The 23,357-nt window shown below is 34.2% G+C and overlaps 1 protein-coding gene across 3 annotated transcripts in view; it reads left to right on the top strand.

The window, feature by feature from the left end:
* The window catches only part of rnf144ab (ring finger protein 144ab), a 28,278-nt gene extending 5,804 nt beyond the window's left edge, over positions 1-22,474 (top strand). The window contains exons 2-8 of one of the 3 annotated variants that reach the window (XR_015517567.1): positions 12,286-12,439; positions 12,830-12,934; positions 13,069-13,129; positions 16,680-16,890; positions 18,250-18,397; positions 19,330-19,915; positions 20,455-20,760. Coding sequence is in view for 2 of the 3 variants with exons in the window: in XM_087296610.1 (XP_087152736.1) it covers positions 12,305-12,439; positions 12,830-12,934; positions 13,069-13,129; positions 16,680-16,890; positions 18,247-18,397; positions 19,330-19,419; positions 21,096-21,227 (885 nt within the window). In the remaining variant the exon portion in view is untranslated. 3 annotated transcript variants of the gene reach the window in all.
* The last annotated feature ends 883 nt before the right edge of the window (positions 22,475-23,357 follow it).

Here is a 23,357-nt window from a genome sequence, read left to right as displayed (position 1 = left end):
GCAGCATGAGTGGTCTTTAATGAACCTAAATGAGCACATGTCATTCCGCTACTCATCCGTTTGCACTGGCTGCCAGTTGCTGCTCGCATCAAATTCAAAGATAAAGAGGGAAGAAATCACTTTTCCGAACGCTCGCGTTCAATCTGCCCTGTTGGTGGAATGAACTCCCTAACTACATCAGAACGGCAGAGTCACTCGCTGTTTTCAAGAAACGACTAAAAACTCAACTATTTAGTCTTCACTTCACTTCCTAATCTGCAATTGCCTCTCTGGATATACCACTAACTGTACTAAAAAAAATTAATAAATTACTAATACTTTTCTTCTTAGACTTTACAGACCTGAAACTTGCCTATAGCACTTATTCATTGTTGCTCTTATAGTTGTATAAATTGCTTCCTTGTCCTCATTTGTAAGTCGCTTTGGTTAAAAGCGTCTGCTAAATGACTAAATGTAAATGTAAGTCCTGTGCGTCGCTGCAGTGACATCCTTATCCTGAGTGAAGCACGTAATTCATGACCGTGCTCTCGCAGAAGTGAGCATGTGCACGCTCTACTAAAGAAGTGGCCATATAATGTTTAATAAATATGAAAGACAAGCCATGTTATTTGATTATAGTAATTGCCAAAAAGGTCATTTTGAAAATGTGGAAAACTGAATCTGTACCTAAATTTGGTATGTGGGGCAAAGATCTCATAAACATGCTTGCTTTAGAGAGGTTGAGATATATCAATAATTATAAGCTGGGGATATTTGATAAAACGTGGACAGATATTCGAACACCTTAATGCATTGGAAAAAATGCAAGCATAACCAGTGACCCCTGCAGGCCCGGATTAAGAATTCAGATTCTTGTAGGCCACACTTTGTAAAAAAAAAAAAAAAATACTAATACAATAAGTGAAAATTAATGGATTTTAATTTCCTTGTTCTGGTTTTTAAAAGCAGTACTTAATTTATATTAAAGGGTATTTTTATTGTATAACTTCTACAAACTTATAATGCATACGATTTGGAAAAAACCTCTCCAATCCAGTTCTATGAATGCGAGTCCTCCATTATACACACAATTATTAATGATTTCTACTTGTCTTCCTCGAGATAAAGAGTAGGCAAAATCTGATATGTAGTCGGGGAAAAAAAAAACGTGTTCATCGATCGCGTCAAAAAATGTTGCCATGCGCTTTACGAGTTACGCCACTCATGCTGCTGTCTATTGCGCTCTTTAGTTAAGTTGTCTCTGTCAATCAAACGGTGATGGGTAAATCGCTTAACTAGCTTATTCTAACGAGGTGCACTATTTGCACTTAGCCTAAATAGACACTCCCAAAATCTGCAGTTTCCAGGTTTTGATGAATAGGCTACTGTAAGTTAATACTTTACATTTAAGTACAGGAGTTTTTTTTCTTTTTACTTTTTAAGACCAGTAGCCTATCATTTTTAATTAACTTTAAAAGCACATTTTAATTTAAATGTTGACATTTTATTTTGTTTGTTTGTTTTTACCAGTAAGCACAGTACAGTGTTAATGTTAATGTTCAAACTATTTATAATGTTTAAAGTGGCTGAAATAATAAATATTCTTAATTTTAGGAATTAAACTGCCTTGTTTTTTAACTGTGCAGAGCTGTAGCTGCTTCATTGGGCCTACTACGCTACTGTATTTCAATACTGGTCGTTATGGTGATACTTTGAGTGACCATTTTTTTTCTGAGGTGGTACTTGATGAAGAAAATTTGAGAACCACTGATTTATGCATAACCTGAGCAGCTAAATTATATTTTGCTTTCATGTGTATTTGTCCGTCTATGTTCTGTTGTACTGTCATAGGTTAGTGTTTTTGTGTATTGAATTTTATGTTTTATTACTGTTTTATTCAGTTTTTTCTGTATTTTGTTGTAGTTTTGTTGTAGTTTTATAAAATGCAATAAGCATATAAATAAACGTATAAAAAAAAGAAGTGGCGGCCATATAAAGTGGATACTGCTTATTTTCTACTTTTAAATTAAAAAAAAAACACTGAAAATAATTTCAGCTAATTATTTAGCCAATGTGTGTTTTAATTTCAGTTGTTCAACATTGATGTTCAATAAATAATCATAGATAGTAGATAGTGTTTCCTTCAAATATTTTAAAACCAAGTAATGCACCCTTCATTCAGAAATCTCTCACTTGTAATTTGTGAGCATATTTGCTGTACAAAACTTGTCAGTGAACTGTGAGGGCAAAAAAATAATTACATAAATAAATAATATAATAGTTTATTAATCCTAATTAAGTTGAAATATTTAACTAATTGAAATTTTAATTTAAGGCCAAATCGCCCAGCACTATCTGAAAGTCTGATTTTTGGCAAAGAAAGCGAGTAAATCGTTTTTTAGCACATGGTCTATGAGAAGACTCTTTAACACTGTAAATATCTCTGCATGAAGAAATTTCATGATACCCCTTTTAATGAATCAACTTCACAAACCCTAGATTGAGAATTCATGGCCTGCCCTACATGGAGTATAGTTTGGAAGTTCAGGTACAGTTTTTCATAATTGGTCTGGATGTTCACTGCAAAATCATGTTTCATTGTCCTTCTGATAGACACACATCTGCTCAGCTTCAATATTAACTTAATGTTAAAAGAACAATGGATGGCACTGGATCTGAACTAAACAGATCAGTAAAAGGAATCTCAACAAAGTAGGTTAATCTCTGAGCTAATGGCTCCACAGGCTAATGACTTCAAAAGCAAGATTACAAATTTACCAAAAAGTAAAAAAAAGAAACCTACTTTCAAAACTGTTGGACGCATATCAAGTATTGATTTGTCAAATTTTGCAGACACTTATGGGAACAGAGTAAATGGAGACAAACTCTACATATCTCTCGGTTTGGCTCCAACATTTGTTTATAGTTTCTTAGACAGTTGTTGAATGGTGTGATGGGTGTTCATTTTGAACTGCTACAAATCCCTTTGATCCCAGTCATTCAAGTAATCTGTTAAATCCTCTTCAGATCATGTTGTCTACATTGAAATGGAAACATGCCCTCTAGAGATTCATCTCTTCAGCTTTCCCTGTGCTTTCTGCTGCACAGTGTGGTGTGTCGGTACTAAACACTCAAATCCTTGTTTGCGAGATTAGACTTCTATCTCACATGATCTCATTACCCAAATCTTGTCATTTAAATGATTCAATTACACTGTGGCATAAACCAAAATATTAACCATGTGAGGCAATTGTTGGTGTCTGCAGTTTTATTGTGTGTTAAATGTCTTTTTTATTAGGTAAAGCGTTAATAAGGAATCTTAATATTTGAAGGAAAAAAACGACTTCTCGTACTGTATTTATTGCAGATAAATGTAAAACTATTTATAGATTTTTTTTAGTTATTATTTGTTCTTCAGAAAAGCATTGTATTGTTCCACTGGGTTTCAGAGCATGGATCTGTGCTGCGTAGTCATACATATGCTGGCATGCGTATGGCAAAAACAGGAAGGGTTGTTGTTTCCTTGGGCAGAGCTCGCATCCTGTGCTTGGCAGGAACACACTCAGCTCCCTCTGACCTGCACACACTGCAGCACTCTTGAGATTATTTCAGACCACACTGTTCTAAATCAGGATACATGCGCTTGTTTAGTGATTTTTGCAGAATTTTCCATCATTGCTGTCCATTCCTGTTTGCGCGCAAGGACTGTTTAGTATTAGGTTTTCCAACATGGTCATGCTGTTTTGGGGGCAGTTTGTTGTAGTAAATTAAAGGGATAGTTAATTAAAATCGAATGCTGTCAGTATTTATTCATGGTCATGTGATTAAAAAACAAAATAAAATGGCCTATTTATTGCTGATTTGCTATGTCTTGACATGTAAGGTCATAATTTAGTGTAGAGCAGCATGATTATTTGTTAAAAGATAGTAATGACCCTGATTTATACTTTAATTCAAATAATTTGATTGACACAATCACAGCAGGATAAATCGATCTGCTTTAATGGTGCCATAGATCCTCTACAGTGCATCATTATATTGTAATGCCAATAGATGGTGACAAGTAACTGCATTTGTGATTAAATCATACAGTATATTCAATAGATTTGTCTTTGAGTGAGTTATTAAATCATTAATTTATTTAAAATGAATAAATAAAGCTTCATTTAGATTAAGTAAGAAATTATTTTTTCAAAAAGTTTGCCTGTTCTTCCCATGTTTGTGTGGGTTTCTCCAGGTGCACCGATTTCCCTCACAGTCCAAAGACATCTATTATGGTGTATTGGATGGACTTAATTGGCCGTAGTGTATGAATGTGTGTAAATGAGTGTGTATGGGTGTTTCCCAGTGCTGGGATATGGCTGCGTAAATCATATGCTGCAATAGTTGGCAACCTCTAAAATGGAGACTAAATTGAAGGGAAACTAATAGATTTAAATCTTATCCTGTTTAGTAACCATGCTTATTTCAGTTACGACATTTGGGACAAAAGCTATTACAGAAAAAAAGATTTTCTAAGTGCATTATCTTGTCAAGGGAAGGTCCTACCTGATGATCCTGACAAATACATTCTAAAAACTGTCTTAACTTTAGGGCAGTCTCTATCCTCACTTCCTAAATATTCAAAGGCTAACTAAAATAATTCTACTAATTGTGCTTTCAAACAATAGCGTTGCATTTATTGATTGAAAAGGAAGAACCAAGATGTTTATTAGTAGAAAGACACCTGGCAGACCTTGAAGATGTTACACTTTAATAACAAAAAGCTTAAGTAATTACAGACTGCTAATATTACATGATATTATGGTTAGCAGCACAAAAGCATTACAGAGTAGTGCAAATGACTCGTGACTTTTGTTTGTTTGTTTTCCCACTGGTTTTGTTTATTTATTTTGTTTATGCTAGCTGATTAGCAGCTCACGCAGTGTTGGTTGCTTGATAATAGACCTGAGGTTCAATTGTCAAACTGATGAGACAATTTAAGACTTTCTAACTACAGAAAAGATCTGATTTTCCCAAATCATGATTTGACTCCGTAATGTGAATTTGCAAGGTTCAAAATTTAACGTGCAAGATCATATCTATGTTACCACCTAAGATAAGAAACTTTGCCTTGGGGGCATATTAGGGCTGCACAATATTGAAAAAAACTGAGATTGCAATATTTTCATTTACTGTGTTATATATTGCAATATGAATGCAATGTGATCATTTGCAATAGTCACATGATCACATTTGCAATGTTGAGTCTGGATTATAGTTTATCATTTTGCAACTGTGTTTTAAAAACCTGTGACTGTGTGAGGGTTTTAAAAGTATTCAGACATAAGAAAATGTTCTTGCTAAGTTCTAATTTAACAATCAATATCATATTTTAGTTATCACCCAAGATAAGAAACTTTCTGTAATATGCCCCCAAGGCTAAATAAACAGAGAGAAGTGCATAATTTTGACATCATCCCTCTTTTTATATCGATACTTCCCACTTAAGTAAATAATTACCAAGCACAGTTTCCTATGAGACAAATGAATACACACAGTACAGCTATAGCTTTCTTTAAGTGCATTTTTTACCACATGAGCCTGTTAACAGTATTTACTGGTTGTTTACCTGGAATAGCAAATCTCTAGAATGGTAGTATTTCAGGGATTTGTATTAGGGCTGCACAATATTGGAAAAAAAACTGAGATTGCATTATTTTCATTCGCTGCAATATTGAGATATAAATGCAAATTCAGCACATGACTTGAATAGCCTGTAAAGAATTCATAATTTGGATTGATTTAGATGATTCTGTAGGAAAGCATATGTGCATAAAATATCATTTAAAAATTACAAGCAAAGTTAAATACAACAGAGAAAAGATTCAAATAAACAATGATTTAATTTTCTGGGGAATGTAGCAGAAATTAAATAATCACTGTAGAATAATAATCATAACACCATTTTAATTTAGTAACTTATTATATAATGTACAATAATCTGTAAGATACAAAAGTTTAAATTAAGTTCAATTTATTGTGCCTAAATGGCTTAAATTTGCTTCAAATTCTTACAGTCAGGTTTTAAAAACATGCAAATATCTAAACATTCACTCTAAGTTTAAAAAAGAAAGAAAATTACCCCACTACGCTGTTAACTAATGTCTGATCAACTATAATCCCAAGTACATTGCATATCCCTGCGGTGTGACTATGGACCATTTCGAGGGATGTAAACAATAACAATGGTCCTAACTTATTTCTTGTTTCACATTTGTAATTTCTATAGCTTCAGATAATCCAAAAATGTCCAAATATTGATAAATAATGTTATGATAGCTGTTTTAACAATAAGTTATGATCGAATTGCCTCTTGTTACTGTTATGAAATAGTTTGACAACAAGCAGGAATTGTTCATGGGCCAGTGACACATTGAAATGGTCTATTGCGGACTCGCACATTGCGATATCGATGCTGAAAGGGTATAATGTGCAGCCCTAATTTGTGTATATTTTTTCAGACCCTTTTATAAATTGTTTTATTTGGTTGTGTAATCAGATTTGTGGGAGAATCACAGTCTATATTGTATGCAAAAGATTTGCAATTTGCATCATGCTGTTTTACCATATAGTTTGGTCCATGGGGAATATCAGAAATTTTTTATTTTTTATTTTTTTTTGCTTGTAGGCTTAATTTTTTTTGTATTCATGTTAGGGCTGTGCAATATATAATTTCAGCATCGATATCGCAATGTGATTATTCGCAATAGTCACAACGGAAGTATATGCAATGTTGAGTTTGGATTATAATTTATAATTTCACAAGTGTTTTTTTAGGCCTGTGACTGTGTGAGGAGGGTTTTAAAAGTATTCAGGCATAAGAAAATGTACCATTTGTAATTTAAAAAAATTATTAATGATTCATTTTATTGAATTGTTTTGAAAAAATGAAGACTATGCAGTATAATTTTACATTTGGTTAATTAATTACTGTATACCTAAATACATTTCGACTTTTTAGAAAACAATTAAACACTGCATATTTAATTAGCATAATTTTCTTTATTGAATTTATCTATGCTTGTAGATTGTTTTTTAACAAATATTGTGCTCAATAATATAAATATTATGCATATTATGTTATTATATTAATAACATAATATTATATATTATTGTGCTTAAGTGCTATACAAATAAACTTCAACTATATTTTATGCACTCCCCTACAGGACCTTCCCAATCTAAAATGACAGATTCTTCACAAACATTTATTCAACTCATCTAGTGAAATTGTGTTCATATTGCAATTAAAAAAAAAATATTACAATGTGTATTTTCCAGTGTTGTGCAGCCCTAATTTATACATTTCAATGAGTTGGTTTTCAGCTGCTTACACTGGAGCTGCACTTTTAAGATCAGGCTCAGAACAGTGCTGTGAGTTCAGTAATTGAGAACATTTGCAGCATATTTTATTTTTGTGTCCAAAATGTAGTTTTATGTCCAGCTTCTGTAAAAGCCCTTATTTATTGAGTTAACATGAATCAGTCCCTTTTCTCATTCCAACATGTCTGACTAACACATTCATGCTTGTTTTAGTGTTCACATACTCCACCCTCGTAATGTAATCCAATTAAGCAATTAGGTTGTTCAGGGATTTCAGTATTGTGGCTGACACAAATCTGCAGACCTGCCAGAGGCAAGGGTGCGATCTGAACACTCGCAGGCTTATTTAAACTGCAGAGAAAAATAGTTTGATGCAGAAACAGATAGCAAGACAATAACAGAGAGGTACTATCTGCGAGTGGGTATACTTGTGCTTTTGAAGTACTCATACTTGAATTTTTACTTATTATCTTCATTTATAAGTGAGAATATCTATATAATAATTCAAGGAAAGGTCTTGACTAAGCCAAGCCATTTCTACCACAATCACAAGAGACAGTTGGAGCAACAGTAGAGAACAGCTTAAATTGGATTTAACCTAGATAGATTAAAAATAGATCTTATGTAATTTGTTATGTAATTTTATTCATACTTGTGCTTTGTGCCCATGATGAAAGCTATCTTGTCACTTCTGGTCCCCCAGGTTCTTTTTTTTATTATTATTATTTAATAAAATTGATTTGATGAGAAACTGTGCTTTAGAGCTACTGTAGTTCAGACTGTTAACCTCCATTAGCAGATAAAGAAGTTCATTTACAGTGTCAGGCTGCTGGAAATTCTCTATCTGTACCTTGGACTCTATGAGAGGGTCATTGTGCCAAACTGCCGTCTGAGAACTAAATATATAGGGTATTTCCCCTCCTGTTCTTTTTATTTAAAGGAAAGAGCTCTAAATGTGGTTATTTGTCTGCATGAAAGAACAATGAAGGTTTATACTGTAGGCCTGGGATTTCCCCTTCAATTTAGGCAAACTCTGTGGTAAACATCTTTTGTTTTCGATCATTTGTTCCTTTTTAAAGCGTTTCCCCCTAAATGATGCTTTTAAACCTCCTATATTTCTAATGGTAGAAGTAGAATGCTTTTTTTCTATTTATTTGTTTTAGGTATTAAAGTGTGTATTTTCTGTATCTGTATTTGCAAAAATGACTTTTTGATCTAGCCGCATAAACATGTCTTGCCACTTGGTCATATTTCATTAGTTTCATTACTTGTTCAGCACTGATTCAAATAGATTATGAGATGTTTTGTTTAGAATTCTCTAATGAATCAAGCATAGTTTTTTTACTGCAGATTTTTGTACCAGCAAGTGGCACTGTATGCTTTACAGTTAACTGATACTTTGCTTGCATCAATTTCTTTACAAATACCACTTAAACCTTTTCTAATGGTGTTAAACATTATTTTAGGTAGGTTTAAGCAGCTTATGTGTTCATAGTGAGCTGTATTTACATTAATCTCGTCAACTTACATGACTCACAAGTGCTCTTTGTGCATTTGAGGGTATGGTTTGACTAGAGTACTATTCATTCATTCATTTTCTTTTCGGCCTAGTCCCTCTATTCATTTGGATTCGCCACAGTGGAATGAACCACCAACTTATCCAGCATATGTTTTATGCAGCGTAGGGCTGCACAATTAATTGTATTATTATCACGATAACGGTATTTATGTCCCACGATCAATAAATAAATATCGTCGCGATTTTACAGGTTAAAGATAAAGCCGTTATTTTAATGGGCGGAGTTTACAGACTGTACCGCATCATAAGCATAAGGTGACTGCTTCTAGATTGCAAGTGTTTTCCGAGGAATGCAATGTTGATCAGTAAGACTTTGCTTCTGTTCAGAGTCAAGACCAAGATTTTGATTTCGAACAGTCTGCCTCTTGACAATCAATAAGAACAGAAGAATCTCGCCATGTACACATGGCTTTACATATGATAGAGAGTTCCTGCATCTGGTTATGGCTGTGTGGGTGTGCTGACTGAGATGAGAGCCTCAAACAGAGAGACGCACAGCCTGCTAAGAGCCATTTGCTGTTTACGCTGTCGTGTATTCCCATCACTAACACAATGAGATCCTGCAAGCACAAGCACAAGAAACTCCATCTGTCTCCACCTACGACTGTGGGGAAGTCGACTAACTACGCCATCTGAAGGCTCCTCAATTTATTATTTTCACCTCTTGATGGTTTGTATTGTGGTGTAATGGATCATGTTACTTTTTTGCAACTTTGGGTGGCAAAAGTTTTGCTGTACCACGTTGTGAAGGTGCGTTTGGAAGTTGACACATACAGCCTGAAGTTTGTTTGTTTTCAGCAGGCTGCTTTGTTTCTCGTACTCTCTTAGGGAGTTTGTTATGTTGAGCTCTCCAGTAGAGACAGTCATTAGTTTTCTTTGAGTTGCCTGGCAGCAGTACTGAGGGTATATTGACATACTTTTACTGATTGGACAAGCTCTCAGCAAACAGCAGAAGCTCTCAGAAGGAAAACTCCATGGTAGACCAAATACTTTATAGCTAGAGATAGCCAAGCCCAAATTTTTGTATTCATAGTTAAAGGTCAAGTGTCTTTTTTTTTTTTTTTTTAAGGGATTGATCCAGAGTAAATTTTTTAGGCTTGTTTGTGTTTATAAGATAAAAAGCAATGTGTGCTCATGGTACATTTGTAAAAAAAAAAAAAAAAAAAAAACTGGTTATTTTTTCATATATCTTACTTTGAATATATATAGCTACTCCGCTAACTTCAAAACGACTGTCATATTTCTTAGTTCCTCTGAAAGGCCCGCCCTCAAAAGGCTCTAATTGGTCAGCAAACAGCAGAAGCTCTCAGAAGGAAAACTCCATGGTAGACCAAATACTTTATAGCTAGAGATAGGCAAGCCCAAATTTTTGGATTCATAGTTAAAGGTCAAGTGTCTTTTTTTTTTTTTTTTTTTTTTTTTTTTTTAAGGGATTGGTCCAGAGTACATTTTTTAGGCTTTTTTGTGTTTATAAGATAAAAAGCAATGTGTGCTCATGGTACATTTGTAAAAAAAAAAAAAAAAAAAAAAAAAAAAAAAAAAAACTGGTTATTTTTTTATATATCTTACTTTGAATATATATAGCTACTCCGCTAACTTCAAAACGACTGTCATATTTCTTAGTTCCACTGAAAGGCCCGCCCTCAAAAGGCTCTAATTGGTCAGCTAACAGAATGTGCTGTGATTTATGAATCAGCTCCTCGTCACCACGTCATGGCCCTACAAGCACGTGCTTTTGCACTGTGTAAACACTGTCAGTCAGTGTAGCTGTTAGCTGTAGCAATTTTAGCCTGAATAAGACAACATGAAGAGGACACAGCTGGACCTCACACCTGCTCTCTAAAATAAAATCTGTAATTTACATATTAATGTTATAAGCATGTGTAAGTAATATAAGACATTCACATATCTTTTCCGAATGTGTCATTTGAGATTTAGAACGCATGGAAAGTGGCGCACAGAGAGACACTGCAGCTTTGCTGAAGGTTGTGGGTGTTTACAGCAATTTGACGGATAAATATGAATTTGTAGTTAAAATGTGTAAGATGTTAAACAGCATTTCACATTGTTTACATCCTTGTTTATGCCTTTTCTACAACATACCATTAACACTAGACACTGTGCATGTCATAGATCAATTTTAACAAATAAAAATACTTATAGGTTGTGGCTCACAATCTACAGCTTCGACTATTATGGTTGGAGCTGCTCCTTCTTTGAGGAGTTTTTAGCCGAATCCAGCACTGTTCTTTGTCAAATGCTACCTATATCTTTTTTTATAATTCTCTGGAACATAATTAAAATGAAATTGTAAGCACTTCTGTCTTTGTGTTGTGTGCTTTGGAAGCCCAAATACAGAAACAGAACAAGCTCTGTGGAAATAGCAGCGATTAGACTGACTTTTAGCTTTCTCTGCTATAACATTACCATGCCTCTTGTACTATGCGCGTAGTGAATGCGCATAATCTGAAGCGATTGTGATCTCAATGACCCGGACATATATTTTTGTAGTCCCCAAATTTGTTCGCTGTAGGCTTTGCTAAGCTAACTATGTAAAAGCCAATGTCTTCCTTTGCATGGAACTTTGAGCATATTATATTCGGAGATGTTGTTTATGTTCACACATGTACATTTCACATCAAGGTTTAAAACATGATATCGTAGTGGACCACTTCTTTAAGTAAGGGTAAAATGTAGTTTTGTTTAATTTATAAGAATTGAGTATTTAGTTAAGGCTGGTTTATACTTCTGCATTCACTTTGAAGCCACATCTGATCTCTGGTCAAGTAGGACGAGTCATTCTTAGATAGTGTGTGTTTCCCTCAGTTATTTTAAAATCATGTAATGCAACCTTCATTCAAACATCTCTCACTTGTACTATGTGAGCATATTTACTGTCCAAAACGTGTTTGTGAACTATGAGAGCACAAAAAAAATTAATAAATAAATAATCGTTCATTAATCGCAATCGAGTTAAAATGTTCAATTAATTGAGATTTAGATTTTTAGGCTAAATCGCCCAGCCCTACCTAATTGTTTTCAGTAATTGAAATACAGCCTTGTCAACACAAAAGGTTTTAGAACTAAAATTATTAAATCTGAAACAATAAATAAAACTAAGCATAATTATTGAAATGATCATTTACACCACAGAATTGCTAAAATTCAAATAAGAACTGAAAATCCAACTTAAAATCTAAATGTTTTATAAATTGTATTAATTAAGATGAATTTGTATTATTGTAAGTTAGACTAGAATTGATAACTAAATCCAAATATTGTATTTTATTTATAAGAAGTGATATTGTGTGGTGTTTCTTTGTTTTTGCCTGTTTATCAGATGTGCATTCTGTCTGTCTTAGCGTCCCAGATCTGCATACCATGAGCAGCTCTCGCTACGAACCCAGTTGGGACGTGGACCTGGCACCTCTCCTGTCCTGTAAACTGTGCCTGGGAGAGTTTCCGCTGGAACAGATGACCACCATCTCCCAGTGCCAGTGCATATTTTGCAGTCTGGTAAGGACTGTGTCTTCAGTGACCATTCCTGTGTGTTTTCCAACTATGTATATACCATATGTTATGAAAGTCTCTTCACATGTGTACTGTACAGCTATAATGCTAATGAACCTTACATACAGAAGCTGGTACTTTTATGCTTCTGTTTTTTGTTTGTGATCGATCTTTCATTCTGATTTTTGATGGATAAATTCAAGTTAATCTAATACACATTCTCAGGTCTTGATTTAAGCCAAATTGGCCGGTTTTACAAGCAGCTCTTGAATGCTGTTATGGTTTGAGTTTGGCTTGACTACAATGAGCAGAGCGTTTGTGGGTGGATGCATAACCACAGACAGCAGTTGTCTCATTATTTTTTGAAAGACAAAAAAAAAAATCTGTCTCTTACAGTGTTTGAAGCAATATGTTGAACTGCTCATTAAAGAGGGCCTCGAAACGGCTATTAGCTGTCCAGATTCTACCTGCCCAAAACAAGGACATTTGCTGGAGAATGAGGTGAGCTCACTTCAAATTAGTAAGACTAGAAATAATTGAGGTGTTTTCAGAGTTGAAAGTTTTTCGATTATCTTCCTTGCTCTGTCATTTGCTATTGTCTTGCTCATTTTTCTTTTTCGTTTTCTCTGCTGTAGATTGAGTGTATGGTGGCTGGTGAGGTCATGCAACATTATAAGAGACTCCAGTTTGAGCGAGGTAAGTTTTTCCTCATAATCTATATCAGAGATGGGGGACTTGAGTCAGACTTAAGTCACAAAACTAAGGACTTATGACTTGCTTGACAAATATCCAAAAAAGACTCGACTTGACCTGGACTTGACTGTCATGACTTGAGACTTGACGTTGACTTGACTTAAATGACTCAAAATAACTTGTTTTGGTTAAATACACAACCGTTTGTTATACATTATGCATTTAAAAACAAAACAAAACCGAAAGTCACGCATGCGCAGTTATAACAGCTCATCGGTATCAGATCAGTCCGAAAGAATCAGTTGAATTTGCGAGAGGGTGCTCGCTGCAGAGCCATTTGAGGAGAGCTGAGCTCCAGCGAGGGGGAGCATGAGCTGTCGCTCCTCCTCCTGTAAGCTGTTTTAATGCGTACACCAACCCCACCCCTAACCCTACCCCCAATGACATCACTCGTAGAAGAAGTGCAAAAAAGGTGGAGCTCAAGCTTAAGCTCCCCCTCGCTGGAGCTCAGCTCTCCTCAAATGGCTCTGCAGCGAGCACCACTTGGAATTTGCTGGACTTAATCATTCGGTTCATTAAGAACCACTTTAAATGATTCATTAGATTCATTTGAACGATTCATTTGAATGATTCATTTCGTTCTGTGCACCCATGAACTGTCAGCACCCCCGCACTGCAGACCCACAAAGACATGTCTTTTTTGGGACTTAAAAAAATTTGTCCGGCCTGGTTTCTTAATGCTTGCTTTCTTTAAGTAATCTACATGTTTAATTTTTGAAATTATGATTATTTATGAATATTTTTAGAGATGTTGTGTTTTTATTTCTTTTTCTGTCATTTATTTCTCATTTGCTGTATATTTCATTAGCTTAAATATTGAATATGAAAAATTAAATATGTTTTGTTTGTCGCATATAGAAAACTATTTATGTGATGTGGGTAAATGGTGTGTTTCAATCCGGCTACCAACTCAAGTATATTTCAAACCTGTGAGAAGCACTGATAGTATTGTGTTTGTATGCTAATATTTAATGTTTAAGTTTTTGACATGTTAGGGGTTGAGTTTAATAAAAAAAAAAATTGCATTAAAAGAATCTGGTTAATGATATATTCCAGTTTTTTTTGTTTGTTTTTTACTTGCTTGCATCTTTTTAAAAACAATTTATCGGGGGGAAAATGAAGAACTAAGTTTGGCAAAACAAGAAACCATTTCCGACCATGGATCTGTAATGTATGTGTGAAATGGGCTATAAATATTATCTGGAATCTAAAGGTTCAATAATTTTTGTCCCCCAAAAATGTGCGTGCACTTTAAGATTGATTTTGTCATTTAGGGTTTAATTAATAGTATAATATTTTAATGACTTTGTAGTACGCACACACATTCCCCTGAGCAGAAAGCCAGAGATGAAAGTGTCATTTCAAATGTGTGTGTGTGTGTGCGTGCATATAAATATATATATATTTATTTATTTATTTATTTATTTTTAGATTGACTTGAAATAAGCAGTGACTTGACTTGAGTCTGACAATTTATTGACTTGACTAGCTTGAGACTTGAAGGTTATGACTTGAGACTTGCTTGTGACTTGCACATGTGACTTACTCCCACCTCTGCTCTATATGCATACTGTAGCTTTTCGCTCACATTTTTATCATCCCTTTCACTCTTAAACTTAAAAGGCTTTTTTTAATTTGTTTTTTAACCTTTTGTTTTTTGTTTTTTTTTTTGTTTTTTGCTGTGCCTTTTTTTAAAAGTAGTTGCAAATAAAATTAACAGCATTTAGCTTTTTAAAGGGCAACTATGATGAAAATCAACATTTGTAAGCTGTTTTGACAGAACTGTGTGTATGTATAGTGTGTCCACAGTTTTTTATATATATATATATATATATATATATATATATATATATATATATATATATATATATATATATATATATATATATATATATATATATATATATATAGACAACAAGTCTCTTTTTTTAATTCCCTGACATTAAAATAGAAACCAAATCCCTCTCATTTTGAGGCCCACCGCAACGTGACATAGAAGTGCGGTTTCCCCGGCCACCGGATTGATTGACAGCTGCATATTAACCTGTCTCCATTGTAACATATATAAACATATCCACAAGACAGGACTTGTGCAAAGCAACTGGGATTACATGATCTGTTCAGCTCTCTGTGATCATCTGCACCTCAAGAATGAGTTTTACAAGTTCAAAACAAATCTAAAACAGCGCATGTTTTTAATAAAGACAACAATCTAATTCATCACTCCAGCCACATAGAGTCAGTACAAATATAAAATAAGTCGCATTCCCAGTTTGTGGACGTTAAATCAGGTTTATTTTGTACATTAACATAACGTATATCCATACAGCAGTGTATATTAACATATATTCTGTCAGATTTGCCATGCCAGTGCAAATTTAAGTGTGTGTGCTTTCACACAAAATTTGTAATGAGATTACTCATCATTTCAGATAGACTTTAATTAACTCCACAACAAATGCATCGTTATACCATACCATAAGTTCTTACTGTAGTATTTCTCATTCTTGTCGGTCACTGTGCTGTATATCTGACATGAGGCGCAGCAGAAAATGGAGACATGAGTTAGAGCAATAGCGAGCAGTCTCTATGGCTTTGACGTGCATGTGAAAATGGTGGGCAGGGAGAACCAGCTCGTTTGCTTTAAAGGCACAGACAACAAAAACAGCTACAGTGTACTAGGAGTTGAAAATCCTCACGTTCAAGAAGGTATAATAAATAACCTGATGGGGTTTTTCAGCAGAAACTTCACAGACACGTTTTGGAGACATAAAAACATATCATAAATATGGAAAAAGAAGTCAAATAAGTGCCTAATATTGCTAAATATTTCAACAACAGCCTTAATGATTAAATTCATAAACTCCAAACATTCGGAATGTGCCGTGTTTGCTACATGTTTTTAATAAATTTTGTTTGGCGACAACATGCAAGTTAAGAGTGCCATTTTTTTTGTAAAATCATGCTTTATTATAAAATGCACTATATTAAAATTACAATGGTGAGAGAAATATTAAGCACAAAAAATTAAATAAAAAATAATGTAAAATAAGCTATCCATAGCTCCTAAATAAATTATTTTAAAAAACTTTTCAAACAATAAAACATGTATTTTAAGTTCCCCTGACTCAAAAACAAATGCATTTTAAGTCTTAACTATGTTATGAACAGAGAACAGAATCAAAAATCTGTTTGATTTGAACTGAAAAAATCAAGCAGCGTTTAGGAATTTCAATTTCAATGGCTCTCTTTTTTGGCACAGATATAAACGTGTTCATTGAGGTTTATTGCCTTATTTAAGCTACTCAATAAATAAGCAGCACAACTTCAGAAAATAAAGTGTTTGTTCATTCTTTAACCCGTTTTACCTCCATATGAAGTTTAATTTGAAATGGGATTGTTCATGTCATACTGGAACATAAATACCTCAGTGATCTGCAGATCAGACCAAACAGGTCATCATTTCAAACATGTTGTTTATTATTCTTTGCAGAGGTGCTTCTGGATCCCTGTCGAACCTGGTGCCCATCATCCTCATGCCAAGCAGTGTGCCAGCTGAATGAAGCAGAGGTGCAGCTGCCGCAGCCTGTGCAGTGCCCTGAGTGCAGTCTGCGCTTTTGCTCTGCCTGCAGGGCTGACTGTCACACTGGCCAGGCCTGTCAGGAGATGCTGCCAATTACCACTTTCCTGCCTGGGGAAAACGGGTACTGCCACTAATGGACTTTAAACAGCAGCAAATCGTACAGTATTAACTTTTTTCTGTGGGTGTACTCCAGTATGCAAAAGTATTATTAACTACTACTTTTTTAAATAGTATAAGAGTATTAAATGTTAAAATTATTTGTTCAAATTTCTCTCCCCTCCTTAAATACAGGTAATATACAGATATTATCGACGGAAAGAATACAGTTTTAATACAATGTAGAAATGTACTCTAACAATACTATATTCGTCATCTAAATACTATATTCTACAGCTAAACAATGCTACATTTCACAGCTGATACTTTTTGATGGTTCTACCTTTTATAGTTTTTTAAATAACAAAGAAAATGAATCGAGTTTTGAATGAAATACAAATGAAAACTTTCTTCTCTCCATCTTAACAAGTTGTATTAGAATAACTTGTACAACAGAAAACAGTTAAACAGAAAACACAATACTCAAGTTATTATTAACAAATTCGGAAGGGTAATTTTTTTTTTTTGTTAAGATTTTTAAAACCTAATTTTATTTCAGATTCATTCACTCCAAGCAAAAGCAACTATGTGTAATCAAATTATCTGTGGTAAAGTATTAGCGAGTGTTTTTGAACATGATACCAAATACTGATGCAGATTATTGCTTGTCAGTCAATTCCGACTGACTGATGCACCCCTACAGAGTATTTGTCTTACAAAGACACTTTTCTGACATTTTTGTTTGGATTAGAAGACTAGAAAAAACATAAACAATAAACAATTTTTTGAGATGAAGACAAATTAAATCAAAAGTGTCAGTAAAGACAATAATAATGTTATATGCAATATTATTTCATGCAATATTTCTGTTTTGATAGTACTGATCTACTTAATTGAACTAATATATTTATTGAAGATATTTATTGAATAATAATAAATGCAATTATTATTATTATTATTATTATTATTAAGAATGCAAAAAAAGTAGTACTTGGATATAAAATATTAAGCAGCACAACGATTTTCAACATTGGTTTTGAAAATAAATGTTTCCTGAGCATCATATCAGGCTATTGGATTGAGCTTTGCCATCAAAGGAATAAACTACATTGGAAAATATAATTAATTATGTTTTAATAAAATGCATCTTAAAGTCTATTGATCTGTCATATAATTGCTGTTTTTGTTTTTTCATCAAATAAATGCAGCATTGAATAACATAACATAACAACTTTTTAACCTCAGAGTTCATTGTGTGTAGGGAAGTCTATTAGCAAGATTTTTTTTCAGGAAAACAAAATCAAGAAACAGGAATCGGACACTTAACAAAGAAATCTAAGTGACCTATTCCTTTTGTTTCCTGTTCATGTGTCTGCTTCAGCAGCTCCAACCTCAAGAGTCAGGAGGACGAGGCTCCGATCAAACGCTGTCCTAAATGTAAAGTGTACATTGAGAGGGATGAAGGCTGTGCTCAGATGATGTGCAAGAACTGCAAGCATGCCTTCTGCTGGTACTGCCTGGAGTCACTGGACGTTAGTATTGAGCACAAATAATGTTTTGAACTTTCATAACACATTAATAACATCCTAACCCATCTATGAAATGTTCAAAAATTGTCATTTTTAATAAGGCAAAGAAGACCCTTAAAATAACCATCATTCATTATTTATAAATTTAAAAATTATTTATATACGTATTTTAAAATGTATAACTTATTAGATTTGATGTTTCAGTATTTTTTTATTATTTTGGTACCTTTAATTTTTTTTTCTGTAGAATTGACTATTGCGATTATCTATATCATGTTAAAAAATATTGTTAGCCTTCATATTTATCACATTTTTAGGAGTCAAATTTATAGTTGTACCTGTATATGTACACCTATTGATGAATCATTGTGCTATAAAACATTAAGCACAAGTTTTTTTTATCTTAAAGCTTGTGCAAATAAGATTTTTTCAGAGAAATATTTGTTGTTTTGATGTAAATATATAGGTTTCATAAAAGTGAAAGGTTTTGAGTAATAATAAGTTGTAAAGTCAAAATAATTTAATTGAATGCCATTTTTCCAATGATGTTAATGCAGAATAAATATATTTATTAATATATAAAAACTGTTTGCGTTTATGTGTTTATTTACCATTTTAAATATCTTGATTTAAAAAAAAAAAAAGATAAAATTTTTATATATTTATCACTCGTGAGATGTTGCTGATAATATGGAGTAAAACAGACCTGAAATCTGAAAATGGCCTACAGATGTTAAATGCGTTATAGGTTAGCTATTATTTTTGTAAATATAAAACAGGACAAAGCGCAATCATGATTTTACTGATTAAAAGTTTTACTCTCATATAAAATTGGTTTAAGGAAGCAGGACTGTATTTGAACAATATTTGAGGGCTGATTTTTTCCATGCCCTTCATATTCATCGTTATTGATGCTAAGATGTCTTCCTCCTCAGGATGACTTTTTACTGATCCACTATGATAAAGGACCATGTCGAAACAAATTGGGTCATTCCAGAGCCTCCGTCATCTGGCATCGGACACAGGTATTTGTCATGTGATCATATGCCTTTAAACTGTAGCTCTGAAGTGCTAAAGACAGCATGACCCACTCAGTTCACCTGAAATAACCCTTGTTTGTAAAAGCATCAGAGTAGGGTGCATCTTATTGTAGTGGAAAGGAGAAAAGTGGCTTTGTTACACTTGCTAATGGTTTGCTTTACTGTGCAGGATGTTACAGATACTTAAAGTAAGTGCATTGTGAATGGATGTATAAGAAGAAACCAAGATATATACAGATGTAAATGGATGGATAAGAAGCCGTTTAAGAGTTCTGTTTCTCTTGACTTACAATTCATAGTTATGTGTTTGAGTGAAATGTACAAAATTTTGAGCATTTACAGCATATTTGGTCACACTTTATTTTGATGGTCCGTTTGTTGAATATAAGTTACATTGCAACTAATTCTCATTAAACTGTTTGGTTGAGGTTAGGGTTGGGGTTGGGGTTGTTCGTGTAAGTTGAAAAGTTTCTCATAGTCAGTTAAATGTCTGTTGAAGGAGCAGTATCAACAGATATTAAGCAGACAGTCTACTAATACTCAAATGGATCTTTTTTTTTTCATGGATTTTCTTATTACACACTTATACATAAGGATTCAAGGCCTGGAAAATACTTAAAAACAAACATTCTGTATGTCTTTGAATGTGCTTGAATTAAATTTGTTCATGGTTAGCACTGTTACCTCACAGCAAGACGATCACTGGTTTGAGCCCCAGCTGAGCCAGTTAGCATTTCTGTGTGGAGTTTCCTCCGGGTGCTCCGGTTTCCCCCACAGTCCAAAGACATGAGGCATAGGTGAATTGAATAAACTAAATTCTAAACTCTACTAAACAGTGGGAGCCCTGGATTGTGCAATGTGTGTATAAAGATTTCAAAATTGCAGTCAATTTATATTTTGTGGCAGCCCTGTGATCCTTCAGTGGAGGATATGTCAATATGTCATCAAATGGACATTGTTCTAAATATGACATACTAGATTTTTGGTAACACTTTATTTTATGGTCCATTTGAGTATTAGTTGACTGTCTGCTTAATATCTGTTGATACTGCTCCTTCAACAGACATTTAACTGACTATAAGAAACTTTGAAAGTACATGTTAACTTACACGAACCCTAACCCCAACCTAACAGTCTACTTATAATCTAATGAGAATTAGTTGACATGTAACTTAAATTCAACAAGCTGACTTTCAAAATACATTGACCAGATTTTTGCTTATAACAAATTCCTGTATATTTGTCTTCTGTAAATCATGTTATTTTTCCCCTATCGAACATAATGCAATTAAACAGGACAAATTTTACAGGGTTTATGACACAATTAAAAAAAAAATTAATCTCAGTTTTATTTCTCTCAAAGGCACGATGTTTGCTTGTTGATTTCACATTTCATTTAGAAAGTTATTTTTACATTTTTTTTTTTCAATCAAAAACTAAATCCGCACCAGTTGAGCCTGTAAGATAAACCAAGATACAATCACAGAGTTATTACTGCCCCCTTGTGGCAGAATGTCATCTCGTTTGAGCATCACAGACCATTATCTGCACAGATGAATAATCATTTTATAAATGTAGTTATTTTAGAGTATTCATGCACGTTATTTTCTTTGTTTGTTTTGTTTTTTTTATTATTAATTTTTCTGATCTCTGTGGATCAGGTTGTGGGGATCTTTGCTGGCTTTGGTCTGCTGTTGTTAGTGGCCTCCCCTTTCCTCTTGCTGGCCACTCCGTTCGTGCTCTGCTGCAAATGCAAGTGTAAACGAGGAGACGACGACCCCCTTCCTACCTAGAGCTCCATCCCAGCTTCAGGAGGTGACGCTCAGCTTGTCTGAAAGTGGATCAGCTGTGATCCCGTCGCACCTGCTTCTCCTGAGCACACTTTATACAGGGGCACTGGTGAAAAACACGGCTCATCTGCTCGGGAGACTGTACTTCTGAAAGTTTTGACTGGCATTGAAAGGTGTTTTGGAGGAGCGGAGGAGCTGATTGGACGAGCCACTGGAGTTAATCAGACAAACAAACACTACAGTTACTTTATGACACTGTACAACTGTCTTTTTGTTACAAACTGTCTTGTATCTTTTCCGTTCTTTAGTGTTTCTTCACTTCATGTGTTAAGCTATTTTCAATGTTGTTTATTCTGGGTTAAAACAAAAGACATTCTACTGACTACAGTACATGTATGAGAGGAATACATTTATTAGCAGTGCTTTTACACTTTTCTTGTAGCATATTCACATAACCTCAATATTTCAGCCATTTCCTTCATCTAATTGCATATGCATGCTGGAGGCTGAGGTTGTTTGGCTTTCTGCACCTCAGTCTGCCACTAGCTTTTATATGCTTCCTATATGCTCCTACTTAGGACCGTTCTTCCATTTAAATCTACCCAATTACCAGACGTAGCAGGCGTGTCACCTGATGCCTTCTCAAAGCTTGTAGGCTTCGGTGTTGCTGAAAGAATTCTTATTATTACCATGGAAAACAACCGGTCTCATAGCAATCAGTTTAACACTAAGCTATCACAAATGGATCATTATTGTATGCTAATGTTGTAAGCACAACGTGAAAGGTGTCATTTAAAGAATAATTTTGTTGATGTAACGCATATGTTGGCTTTTGTTTGTATTTCCAACCAATGAGGGTCTTATTCGCAACCTGTTGAAGATCAAGATCCAACCTGCATTACCATGTGCCTGCCAATTTAGGTCAGAGTAATCAGGCCAGCGAGGCTTAACTTCTTACTTTTCAGGTCACTCATGGAGTTGTATTTATTTAATTAATTTATTTTGGGGGAGGAGTAATACTTTAGGGAAAATTTTGCCAAATGTGACTATTAAGCCCATGCGTCTAGCATATTAAGAGTTGGTTGAGGACTAGGGAACACCTAGTTTTTGTTCTTGTTTCTTCAGCTAAATATGCCTTTCGTTTTCATTTATGTTTTTGTAACTTTTTTTAAGTGTTGAAACTTTTTGTAGCTAACTGTATGTGATGTGTATCCACATTTTTCACGTTTAAATATATTATTATGTTGCAATGTGCTTGGTTGGCTGTGTCTTCTGCATAACTTTAAGCTTCACAGTATAAAAAAGGGGAAATATATATTTAGGCAGAAAGATATACAGCTGTAACATTTTTGGTTGTCATAGTTTTAAAATGCAGGTTTATATAATTTACAGTGCTCATCATATATAAGTACACCCCTCACAAATGTATCTTTTAAATTCATATTTGGTAACACTTTATTTTGATGGTCCATTTGAGTAGTAGTAGACTGTCTGCTTAGTATCTGTTGATACTGCTCCTTCTACAGACATTTAACTGACTATGAGACACTTTGCAAGTACATGTTAACTGACACTAACCCTAACCCTGATCCCAACCTAACAGTCTACTTATAATCTAAAGAGAATTAGTTGGCATGTAAATGCAATGTAACTTAATTAAACAAACGGGCCATCAAAATAAAGTGTGACCTCATATTTTAATTGGAAGCTATACAGTATTATATTTGTACATATACATTAAATTAGTCAGTACTGAAGCCAAATCTGGAGCTTATCTAACAAAATAACTTATGATAATGGTCCAAAAACTAGTACATCCAAATGTATATGTTATAGAAAAATATAACCTTGCTGGTTTCAGTGCTGGTCTCAGTGCTGGTCTTGCTGCCTTCCCACATAGCAAAATATCTCTGGCCCACACAATCAGCTTTTCTTGGCCCACATGCCGCAGTGAATTAAAGTATATGACTGGACCAAGTCTGGCTTCCAAACAAGGGCCAAACATGAACCATGTCTGGGCCATGTCTCAGTCAAGTCAATATCCTGTAACTGAGCCTGAACTGGACCATTTTTATTGGTGTCACAACTGCAATAAAATTGATAAACCCATAAAGCATTGCACTTTAGGCGTGC

This window comes from Danio rerio, chromosome 20 (genome assembly GCF_052040795.2).
Source record: "Danio rerio strain M-AB ecotype USA chromosome 20, GRCz13ab, whole genome shotgun sequence".
NCBI lineage: Eukaryota > Metazoa > Chordata > Actinopteri > Cypriniformes > Danionidae > Danio > Danio rerio.
Note: the sequence above shows the minus strand (reverse complement) of the source record. Positions and strands in the feature narration are given on the sequence as shown.